This window comes from Camelus dromedarius, chromosome 31, assembly GCF_036321535.1.
Source record: "Camelus dromedarius isolate mCamDro1 chromosome 31, mCamDro1.pat, whole genome shotgun sequence".
Classification (NCBI taxonomy): domain Eukaryota; kingdom Metazoa; phylum Chordata; class Mammalia; order Artiodactyla; family Camelidae; genus Camelus; species Camelus dromedarius.
In genome coordinates, this window is record NC_087466.1 from 15,593,823 (window position 1) to 15,605,889 (window position 12,067).

General features: G+C 55.0%; 1 protein-coding gene across 3 annotated transcripts in view; it reads left to right on the forward strand.

Moving 5' to 3' along the window:
* The window catches only part of BICDL1 (BICD family like cargo adaptor 1), a 65,776-nt gene extending 53,745 nt beyond the window's left edge, over nucleotides 1–12,031 (forward strand). For 2 of the 3 annotated variants that reach the window (XM_031442797.2, XM_031442799.2), the window contains 3 exons: nucleotides 2,918–3,048; nucleotides 7,588–7,708; nucleotides 10,539–12,031. In XM_031442797.2, coding sequence (XP_031298657.1) covers nucleotides 2,918–3,048; nucleotides 7,588–7,708; nucleotides 10,539–10,700 — 414 coding nt within the window. In that variant the 3' untranslated portion in view covers nucleotides 10,701–12,031. Of the gene's footprint in view, nucleotides 1–2,917; nucleotides 3,049–7,587; nucleotides 7,709–10,498 lie in introns of all 3 variants that reach the window. The other variant, XM_064481187.1, reaches the window with a different exon arrangement.
* Nucleotides 12,032–12,067: the final 36 nt, after the last annotated feature.

Sequence of the window (12,067 nt, forward strand, 5' to 3'; positions counted from 1 at the left end):
TGACACTGACCTCCCAGGGCAGGGGTGGGCTGCAGGGCCAGGTGCCAGGACCCTGGAAATGGCAGTTGGGTTGGGACACCCAGGAGGAAACCCAATCCCAACCCGCTCGTTTGGCCCCTTTATGCTGGACTGAAGTGCATGCCAGTTACTCCAGGGGCACGAAAACACAGGGCAGCGTGTGCTGGGAGCAGCTGAGGTCCTCCCCGGTGAGATCCTGGTGAACCCTCCTGCGAAATGTCAGTGTGTTCCCTCTCCACACCCCCTCCCCAGCCAATGCCCCAGCCGCCCAGCCTCCGTTCCCGCTGTTTGCGTCTCATGCCCTTGGCTTTGGCAGAATGGAGCGGAGCTCGGCTCTGGACAGGTTCCCCTCGTGTTCCCTCACCTGGGTCTCTCTCTGCCCCTGGAGGCTTTCCTGTTCCCTGCATCTGTCAGTCCTGCTCATCCTTCACGTGCCTGATTAGCTTTCATTTCCTCCTCAAAACTCTTGTTCCCCTTCCTCCAGGAGCCCCCGGGCCTGCTTTGTCCTGGGTACCCTCGCTCCCCTCTCAGCTTCCCGGTCCAGTGAGGACAGGCTCGAGGTCTGACGTAGCTCTGTCTTCTCCTCAAGCACTGAGCGCAGCGCCCTACCCAGAGTCTGCGCCCAAGTCATTATCAAACGAAGGGCAACAAAGGCCCGGACGGATGACTTCAGGACGTTTCCTTTGATGCTGTTCCATCTCGAGGACACCACCTTACTGGGGAAAAGTGGATGCCAGGGCGGCTGTAACCTGAGCCTGGGGACAAACAGGGACAGGCCCCCAGGAGGCCAGCCCGAGCCCGGGGGTGATGACCGCGTTTGACCCTCACAGTAACTTGACGGTGGGGAGCAGTTCTTCTTCTTCCTGCTTTTTATGAACAGTACGTGCAGCCCAGAGAGGGTGAGACCTTTGTCACTCCTAAGCCAGCGGTCTCTACCTTGACCAGGTTTTCCAGGCCAAAGCAAAAAGTTGTTGTGGGGTCTTACCTGGAGCATATTAAACGCTGGCATTTCCTTCCTAGCGTGGAGTCTGCTCTGTCGCTGACTCAGCTGCAGAAGGCCGGCCGGCCCGCGGCCATGTCAGGGCCTGCTGGGTCTGCGGAGGCCGCTGCCTCTGCCCAATGCTTTCTGGGTCCGGAGCCCGGGCCGCTGGGCCGCGGGACCCGCTGAGGAGGAGGGTGAGGCCTGGCTCCTCACCTGTTGCCTCAGGGCTTGTGCTTCTCCCGGGCCCCCGACCCTGCCCGCTGGAGCCGCCCCTGCCATGAGAGCACAGATGTTCCTGCCACGAAACCCAGCACCCATTGCAATAACAGAGTGCCCTGTGTCCCCGGCACTGGGTGCCCCCTGATTTGCTCCTGAGCGGCTGCTGCCTGGGAGCTGGCAGAGCCGCTGTCTCAGGCCAGGGCGCCCGGGTGCCCCAGGAAGCTCAGTCATCAGTCTTAGGCCCGGGGCATTTGCTCAGTTTCCTTCTGTCTGAAGATGCGTAGACCTGGGCCTTAACGGGCAGAGGCTTCTACAGACAGCGACGTCTGTCCTCTTGTAGGAGGGACAGACCTGTATGGCTGGATCCTCCCTTGGAAAAGTGTCACATATGTGTAATATTTAACAGGAGGGCAGGGTCCAGCACCCTGACTCCAGTCTGATCCTATCGACTGTGAGAAGGGCTCCCACCCAACTGATGCAACAATTATTTCTTGAAAGCTCTACCAGGCAGGGTTTCTGGTTGCCAACAACTGAAACTCGCTCTGCTTAACTTAAGCAGAAAGAGAGTGTATTGGAATTAAATCTGAAAACTTACAGAATCAACAGGAAGTTGGGAGAACTGAGCTCCAAACCAGAAAGGAGCCATGGGAAATGGGGCAACAAAACCACCTAATGTCGATTTAATAATTTCCTGCTGGCCGATGGCTTCGCTGTGTCCTGAAGAGCTGCACTCCAGGGAGGGGCTGTGACTGGCAAGTCTGGGTCACATGCCCAGGTCCCTGGGACAGGACGTATCTTCTTTTGGCTTCCTTAGTGGGAGGGGACGCCCTGTCTGCCACCAACGCTCATGCGGCCAGGGTGCCCCCAAATAGGAAGGGGTTTTGCATAATGACCAGCCCCCAAGTGACAGCTGTCCACTGCACAAGCATTTAAAGATGAAGCATCGTCTGCAGTGAGGCTGAGACACACAGGAGGGTGGGGCACACCTCCTGCCAGGGCAGAGCTCTGGGTGTGCAGGGCTCCCGTGCAGCAGGTTGGGTGAGCTGTGGTCACTGAGGGAGCCGCTTGGAGGACACCTCTCCACCAAAGGCCAACTCCCAGTGAATGGGCTGTGGTGCCGTTCCCTGAGGTCAGGACGACAGATAAGGTGACAGGCTTGAAGTGAAAGGTGGTGACACTTTTCTGTCTAAATTCCATGTGGCTTTGACCTGGAGGGTGGAAGGAAGAAGGTAGAAGAGCCAGGCTGCATCAAGTGCCATCACAGAGATGGGAGCCAGGTCCCAGGCTTGGGGACCGGCCAGGGCCCACTGAGTGGAAGATGGCTGGAAACGACATTTGAGTCCCTACCCCCAAAACGTGTGTCTCAGAGACCTGATGCCTGTGTAGCCTTCATTCATCAGGTCCCAGAGGGGGAGCCCAGAAATGAAGGAGGTGCTGTGGTGTGCTGCACTGTGCGCGGAGGGGGTGAGCCCAGGGCCGCCGGCCAGGCCTGCACTGCCCCAGCCCCCGCCACTGCGCTCCAGCCTAGCGTGTAGCCGCCTTTCTCCCAGGGAGATGCCTCCCTCGGAGCAGGGGCAGCCAGCCCCGCACACAGGCCCTGCGCCTGCCTGGGCCTTGCTCTCTCCCGACTCCCTAGGGGGAGACACCCCCGCCGGCAGCAGTGGTGTCATCACACTCATTCCCTTGGTTTTCCATCAGGTGACACTGCTGAGTGTGGAGATGACTGCGCTGAAGGAGGAGAGAGACCGACTCAGAGTGACATCTGAGGACCAGGAGCCAAAGGAGCAGCTTCAGAAGGCCATCAGGGACCGGGACGAGGCCATCGCAAAGTGAGTGGACATGGCTAGTTTAACTTCCATCGCAAGTAATGTGAGTAGGTGCTCAGGTTGCAAAGCTAAACCACCCAGATGAGTACAAAACTGAAAGCCAGCGTTTCCCTGCTGCCCGCCCTCACCCCCAGTCCCATTCTGCTCCCTAGACAGACTCTACTGTTGCAGGTTGGCTGAGCACCTTTTGTAGGTTTTTTTTTCCTTTGCACATGCAGGTATATATGCAGCAGAGTTTCTGCAGTTTTTTAAAACACCAGTGATGCTCTACATGTCTCGGGTTTTTTCCACTTATATCTTAGCTTTCCAGTTTCATCGTATATATTTACCTCAACTTTTTTTTTTTAGATTAGTGTTCTTTGTTTGTTTTTTTGACTTATCATTATGGATATTTTCAAGCTTATACAAAAGTAGAAAACACGAGATGAATTCCGACCTACCCATCTCTCAGCCTCAACGCTGATCAGTGTGTGGCCAGCGTTGTTTCATCTGGAGCCCACCCATTTCCTCCACCTCCTCTCTGGACCACGTGAAAGCAGATCGCAGGACATACCGTCTCACCCAGAAACACTTTCACATAAATCTCTACCAGAAAAAAGGCTCTCTTTGTAAAACACACACCACAATTATCACACTTGAAAAAACTTAAAACAATTTCTTAGTATCATCTAGTATCCAGTGTTCACATTTCCCCAGTTCTCACATAATTGTCTTTTTATCATTGTTTAGAATCAGACTCCAAAGTCCACATATTCTGTTCAATTGTCAAGTCCCAAAAATCTGTACCGCTTCCCCCTCCATCTTTTTTTCCCCCAGTTTGCATTTTTTTTGAAGAAACTGGATCATTTATCTCAGTTTTTCTATATTCTGAGTTTGATTACATCCCCCGAGTGTCACTTATCATTTTTCTCTGTCTCTTATATTTCCAGGAAACTGGGTCATTTTTAAAAATAATGTTTTGGGTTTTCTCTGGCAGAGAAGAAAGAAAGTGCATTCTTTTACATTCAAAATATGTGGCAGCACATGGCAAAAAAGCATATTCACATATTCCTCATCCCCCTGAAATTTATTTCTTCATCACACTTTCAATCTACTCTATTCACTGAGTGTGAGGAGATAAAGGTACTAAAAATGTGTCTGCCTTTGGGACTTTATAACACATTAATATCAACATTTATGCATCACTTTACTGTTTACAAAACACTTCCATCCTTTAATCCTTCAGCCACAAGAAGAAGTAAAACTTTTTAATCCCAGTTTATTACAGATGAGGAACCTGAGCTACTTTCCCCAGGCTCACGGCCCGTGGGGCTCACTGGCTCCCCTTCAGGTCTCTGACCCCCGTTTCACAGCCTTTGCCCTCACTTCAAGGCTGCTCGTCAGGAAGCTAAAAGGAGCTTATTTGAAACAATTTCTAAATAGGTACTCTTTGCATTTCTAAAAAGTAATATGACATATTTTAACTTGATTTTAAAATTCCCCACACCTTTCCCCGTCTCACTTCCGTATACATTTGTCCCTTCCCTTCTGTCTTCTTTCATCATTTCCATCGTCTCCATTTCGTAGTTTTACCTTTACCCCTTTTCTATCCGGTCAGAGTCTCATATCCGGTTGTCTTTCCAGCTCCAGTTCATTTTGGAGTTATGCTCAGTGAGGCTCACAAAGCTCTGGGTCTGTGCCATGGTGTCCTGGTGGATTCTGTTAGTGAAAGCTGGAATAGCAGTGTGGCATTCTGGTGGGCCTGTACTTTTATGAATAATGAAGGGTCAGGTTGTGTCAAACAGTTAGGAACTAAAATGGTAAAATTAGGATGCTAATTGTGGAAGCCCACCGGGAATAAAAAGCAGAGTAAGTTAGAAGTAGAGACTGGCTGTGGTCACCTTCTGTCAGCTGGACAGACAGACAGAAGAAAGCTGACCACACACTCTGACCACATTCCGTCATCAGTGTGGGAGGTGGGAGATAACAGCAGAGAGTGTGTCAGGGTGCAGGAGAGCAGGAGAAACAAGGTGTCCGGTCCCCTTCCCTTGAAATAAGTGCACCTGGGGGATAGAGGAAGTCACCAGATCTCCATGAAATCTGGAGATGCATGCCTTGGCCCGCCCTCAGAGGAGGCCCAGTTAACCTCCTGGGGTCTGTCTGAGCAGAATTGCAAGTTCTGCTCCCTGAGTAGGGAGAATTCTGCAGTGAAGCCCCTGTCCTTCCTGGACACTATAAAACAGGGCTGGCCTTTAGGAGAGGGTGTTCGATCACTCCAGGATAGCTTTCTGTCCCGTAGAAATGAAATTCTGGATATATAAGAATTACGACAACAGACCTAAATAATAATTTAAATGTGGAGAAACCACCCCACATTTGGATAGGACCTTAAGTGTTTTATAAGATGCTTTCATAGACACCATCTCTGATCCTGGCTGTGCTTTAGAATCATCTGGGGACATCCCCTGTTGCCAGGGCCCTCTCCACGTCTCCAGAACAATTCAGTCTGAATCTCTGGGTTTGGGGCTACTTCTAAAAGTGTCCCCTTATTCCCACCCCATGATTCTAATGTGTAGTCAGGAGTGAGAAAATGAAAAATAACTTCCCCCTGTTCGCTGGACTGCAACTTTAAGGTGTTCCTTATCCTGTATAATAGATGAGTTTCAGAAAAGAACAATTTTATTTCCTTGCAGGTCCTCAGTGAAAAGAAATGGGGGCTAGCAGCCTGCCTTACAAAAACACAAAGGAGTCAGTCCCTAGTGGTTTCACTTAAATAAGGAATTCTTCTAGCCCTTAGAATATTCTTTTTTAAAACGGGCTAATGTCAGCGGCTTCTGCAGCTTTGCTTGCTTTCTCATGAATGACAAGCGCCAAGATTCCCTAGCGAGCAAACATTCCCGAGAGTGCAGGCCGAGGCCGAGGCCGAGGCCGGGACACCGAAGCCGGCAAGGCGAGCCCAGCTCCGGGGGCTCTCGGGAAGGGAACCCCCTCCAAGCCCGGCGGGCCGCGAGTGCTGCTGGACCTCTGCCCCTCTGCCCGCGGCATTAGTCAGCACATTCCCGGGTCTCCGGGCTGCTCGTGGCGCCACCTGCCGGGAGACGCTTGGAAGCTCAAGAGGCTGCAGCCTCCGTGAGGTGCCAGGGGTTTGCGCGGAGGTTCCTGGACCGAGGTGGGGGTGGGAGGGGCCGCGGGTCGTACATGGCAACCGGCGCCACGCGAGGATTTCCGCTGTTTGCCGCCAGCCAATGGCAGCGGGCGTGACGGGGGCAGCCTGACACGCAGCTGAGACGCCGGCGCTCATTGGACAGGCTCGGCTCCTGTCCCCGCAGCGCAGCCCGGGCGAGCCGCCTGGAGCGGCTTCTCTAGGAAGGGTGGGCAGGGCGCTGTTCTGAGGCCCTGGGGTGTCAGGGGAGGTGACTAATTGCTCGAGGGACTTGAGGCCTGAGAGGAAGTGATGGTCGTGGTGGCCCAAACACATTTCCCCAACTGCCCCGCCTAACAGCCGCTTAGCTTGGTTCCCGAGGCAGCTTCTGCTGGCAGGTCCTCTAGCTGCCCTTGGGCCGGGCACACCTTGGGTCGTAGGCCGTGTTGGAAGAAGACAGTTTTGTTTGTTTCGCCCTTTTGAATGCGACAAAGGCGGTTGATGAAAACAAGGGCTAAATAGCAATTTCGGCAGCTGCATAACCAGTGCCACCTCGCAGAGGCTGCCCAGTTAGTCTGTCGCACTTTTTATTCCCATTTCCCCGCGCCTGCCCACTCTCCATTGCGTTTTGCATTGAACCGTGGGTTAGGAATGGGGAAAGCAAACAAAGTAATATGTTAAACGTTACCAAAATGTGAAAATACAAAGTGCTAAATTGTGGGAGCATCAATGATCATTATCCAGAGATAACCAACTAGATAATTTTTGTGTGTGATCTTCAAATACACGAGTTTCCTTTTACAAAGCTAGTATCATAGCAGACTTTGTCTTTTGGTGCTTTTCTCCACTCAGTGTACATCACCAGGAGTATTTCCCCATCATCAGTAAATATTTCAACGTCATGGTTGGTACTGGTGACTGTATTCCATCATATAATTTACCACTGGTCACCTAATTGTTGGCTACTATGACTAGCTAAGCTGTGATGATCACCACACCCTTAGAGGGGGATTGCTTGTGAAAAGGAGGCACCAGGAGGTTAAGGTCCCCAACTTCCATGAGGATTAGCCTTTCGGGGCGGGGGAAGGATTAGCAGCTCCTTAGTGCTGTGTGAGGTCTTTGGTCTCTGGGTTCCAGTCCTGATTTAAGTACCATCTTCTTTTAACTACTCCATCTGTGAGATGAAGATGACAGGTAACCAGCCTGTAGGTGAAGGGATTATGAAAACTGGAAAAATAAATATGAAAACATGTTACAAAACTTTGCAATCCTCTACAAGTAACATCATAGCTAAGGTTACAGTGACTCTTTGTTATGAGTTTGGGATCAGAGGCTGTTTCCTCATCCTGTGGACTCCAGGCGAAGAACCCAATGCCTCTGGCACAAGGCATCTACGCTCACCCTGGCTTGTCTGTTTTCAGGAAGAACGCTGTGGAGCTGGAACTCGCCAAGTGCAAGATGGACATGATGTCTCTGAACAGCCAGCTGCTGGATGCCATTCAGCAGAAACTGAACCTCTCGCAGCAGCTTGAGGCTTGGCAGGTAAAGGAGGGTCTCTGAGCCCAGGCAGAATGTAAGAGTGAGAGCTTGTTACTGGAGGGTCCCGTGCGTGTGGGTGAGCAGTAACCCCAGTCTTAACTGGCAAAGTTCAGGGCTCCGGCTTCCCCAGTCCCTGGGGAAGAATGCCTGAAGGAAGATGCTCTCAGGAGCAAGGACCCAGGCTGGGCCATCGGGGGCTGTGGTGACCTCCAGGCTTGGAACAGGGGCCTCCTTCAGCTGGTTGTCTTGGCTTCGTTTAAATTTGCTAGAATAGCTCAAAAGAAACAGCTGTTAACATGGAGGGCCCAGGAAGCCCTGTATGACTGACTGAAAATTCACAGCGGGATGTAGCCCAGCCACCCTTGGGCTGCCAGCAGCTGCTCCCCTTCCCTTTCTCAAAGGCCAGCTTCCTTTTTCCGAAGAGCACTGTCCTGGTGCAGGTCTGGGGAAAATGAGTCAGTGTGTCCATCTCGAGGACCACCGTTGTCAGAGTCTGGACAGCCCGCCCCGTCCCAGGCCTGGCGTGCCTCCCCGCTGGGCCAGGACCGAACTGGCCCTTTGTTGATGAGGTTAGGACAGCGCAGGCTCAGGATGTGGGTGTGACCGTTTGTGTTTCTCCCCAAGAACTCCTAAGCAGACCGATGAGAAGCCACCTGCGGCTCTCCCAGGCAAGCCCCGCGTGGAGGGCTGGGAGGAGGGCCCGGCCACGGCCGTAGGAGCGCCGGCACCCTCGCCCCGGAGGGCCGCTCCCTGGCTCCCCGCCTCCTGCCCCACGGCCAGCTGCCCGTTTCCTGGCTCACAGCCCTTGTTCTCTCTTCTCTCTCGGCTACAGTTTGCTTCCTCAGGGCTTTTCACTATCTGGCTCCTTTGGTTTCTGATCTAGTGGCCTTTCTCAGTTCCCGTATCAACAGCTTTAGTTGTACACCCCTCCTGCCTTTGAGGTGAGACTGTGCCCTCATCCCGCCCGCCCTCTCCCCTGCCACCTCCTCCGTGGCCACCGTGTTGTGTGTCAGTGCCATCATCTCCGCGCAGTTTCCATGCATCAAGCCCAGGCCCCTCCTCCCTCCACCGTCTCCTCCCGTGAGCGCGGCGGCACGTGGCCCGGTACTGACCGGCTGACCCGGCCTTCTTGGTTCCACCTCATAAGTGGGTTGTTGTGTAGAAGTAACACTTGGCGTGGAAGCATGAGCAGCTCGTGCATGTGTGTGTATGAAGTTCTGAAGTCATATCTTTCATGGGACCTTCTGGGTGGATATTTTAAAAACGCAGTTTGCAGTGTACTAGAAAAAACTCTAGCAGCTTCGAAAGGGTTTCTTTCTGGAGGACCCTGTGCCACTGCTAAGGTTGCCTTTAACGACACCAGTTTTAGGGAGCGCATCCTGAGCACAAGGCCCCGTGCCGGGGATTCGATACTGGGGCTTTCAGAGTAGGGGCCATGTCTCAGTTCTGTAGGGAAGAGGAGGGGGTGAGGTAGGAAGCTGATATGAAGGAAGACAGGGCGGTGGGGAGGACGTGAGCAAGGGGTCCACACCCGCCGCCACTTGGTGACATGGTCAGGAAAGTCCCTTTGTTTCACACTGAAACCTGCAAAGACATTTGAGTGACACGCATTTGGGTGAGTGTGTAGGAGGTGATGGACAAGCTAGTTGGGGTGGGGGCCCAGCCAGCCCCACTTCCTGTCCTCACCAAGTAAGTGGCAGCTCTGGGCCACCGGTGTCATCTGCCCCAACCTCAGGGAGCCCCCCCCCCCGACGCAGGCCACACCGTCCTGTGCTCGGACATGGGCAGCTGACTCACTCCCGGCTCAGCCCCGGGCACCTTGTCTTCACCAGGACATCCCAGAGCCCACCTGTTTGGCGTGAAGGAATCAGGCAAATGTTGTGGAGATGTTTACTAGACCGGGCTGCTTATGTTTCTAAACCGGTAGTTTTCCTGGTTTGTTGGTGGCAGAACGCCTTTGTCAAGTAGAATCTTGCACAGACGCAGAATCTGGCAACTAGAATGGAGAGCGGGTGGAGCTCCTCTGTGGTGTGAAAGCTGCTGTTGTGTATGGCAGAGTCGGAGCAAGGGGTGCATTTTCTATGCAGCTGTAACAAATCAGAGGGGAAGGTGCTACCCCAGGGAGGAAGCCAAGGAAGTGGGCCTAAGTTGGAGTCAATCAAGCCCTGAAGATGGTGATGCCTGTGGCCTCTGCCAGACGGAAGCCTCGCCAGTGAGGGCTGAGTGCCCGGTTGATGGTGGGCAAGGACAGCGGGGGGGGGGGGGGGTGCTGTGACCGTGCACGTGGGCCGCTGGTGGTGTGTGGGTGGCAGCAGCTCAGGCTGGTAGTAACTTGAGGGGGAAAAGGGCAGGAAAAGCCCCGAGGCCAGCCCCTTGGGCTGGAAGGCTGGCCAGCTGAGGCCACCTTAGGGCCTGGGGAGAGGGTGTGGGTACCAAGCGAGAGGCACCCACCCTGCCCCAACGGACATGGGAGGCAGGACAGAGAGGACTGGTCCCAGGCGAGGCCAAGCGTTGGGGTGGGGCTGGCAGCCTGGGCGGAGAGACAGACAGGCAAGTATCCTCTGTGGCTGTCCTCTGGCTCTGCAGGGACCAACCTAGTCTGCAGGGTCAGCCGAGGGGATAAGGCTAGCGAGAAGCCCGCCCGAGCCCTGAGGAGACTGGAGGTGCCGCATGGCTGGTGTGTGTCCCTGCAGCTCGTCCACACGCGCTGCTTTCTCGGTCATTCATCTCATCCCTCATCCTCCCGTCTCATGCTTCCTGTGTCTGCCACCTCCCCGCCCACCCCCATGCCAGGTCAGAGCCTGCTCAGCCCCCTGCGCTCTGCCCTCTGCAGGATGACATGCACAGGGTCATTGACCGGCAGCTGATGGACACGCACCTGAAGGAACAGAGCCGGCCTGCTGCTGCCCTCTCCAGGGCCCACGGCTCGGGGCGTGGGGATGAGCCCAGCACCGCTGAAGGCAAACGGCTCTTCTCATTCTTCAGGAAAATTTAAACTGGGAGGAGTCAGGCCAGCAAAGATGGGTGCACTGGAGGCAACTGGAAAGGGGATGCGGGCGGGGGCCCAGCGCACCGGGTTTGCATGCCAGGCCCCCTGCCCTGGGCCGGGCCCAGCGGCTGCACTGCACCCCTGCACTGGGGCCCAGCTTACTAAGAGGCCTGCTAAGCCTCTGAAGGCTGCCCTCAACAGGAGCCTTGTCCCCAGAGCCGCACCACGCCCAGTGTGGGCTTGCCCAGGATCCGCTGCTGTTGAGCAGGGCTCAGGCTGCCTCCAGAGCAGCCCCTTGACTGGGCTCTGCTGCTCAGAGCCGACGGACCACAGCCCACCCTGCCTACCCCTCAGTAGCTCCGTGCCCAACCCCGGGCACCGCTGCCCTTCTGTTTCAGAATACAGAAACAGGAGAAATGGAGGCCCTTCTCTGCATGCCTCAGGAGGCCCTTACTGCCCCCAGCTGGCCTGAGCTGCGGGAGCCCAGTCCCACAGGGCACCATGCAGGCCTGAACCCCGTCGTCCCCCAGCCCCTGGCCCAGGGAGGAAGGGGAGGCGGCGGCCCCTCACCCGCGTGCATGCACCTCCCCGCCAGGAGACCCAGCCCCCCGGGCCTGATGGCTGGGGCTGCCCTCACGCTTGGCCATGGTGCGCCCTGCCTGGGCTTGGCTGAGGTCATCCCCTGAGCCTGGGAGAAAGAAGGGCCTTGCCCCCTGGCCACCCCCGCCCTCCCCAGCCCCTCCAGTGCAGGCCTTCTTCCTTGGCAGGGCCTCAGCCCCCTCCCTGTCCTGGGGCCAGGGCTGGGAGGGGCCTCCTCCCCCCACAGCCCCCTGCTCCCTCACACAAACAAGTTCTTGGTTCAGCGGAGCAAGGCCAGGCCACAGAATGGCCCCAGAGGGGTCTGCGGTCAGCCACTCCACCTCGAGGTCACCACTGGTACTATGGGGTGGACGCCTCCAGATGCTGCCCGCCAGGGCCCCAGGAGGACAGCCCGGCGACCTGCTGCTCCCGCCCCTTCCTTGGCAGGCGTTTCACCTTCTCTGCCGAGGCCCCAACGCAGAGGTGCCCGGGCTGCGCCAGCCACAAGCTACTTCACAAAGGCTCTCCTCCCCACTCCCACGGGCAAAGCACAGCAGGGATGAGTGGCAAGAATGTTCCTATAGATATTATGTACAGACCACAGGGCTGTAATTTTGTACGTAGCGCTCATGTAAATACACGTATGGATTTTATAATATACATATTATATATGAATCTATAAAGGCATATTTTTAGAAAAACAGCACACCACTGCTTCTTTTGAAAATAGTCTAAGAATAAAATGAATTTCTACAGAGCTTCCCGCCTCTGTCATTGGGTACCTGGAGGGTGTC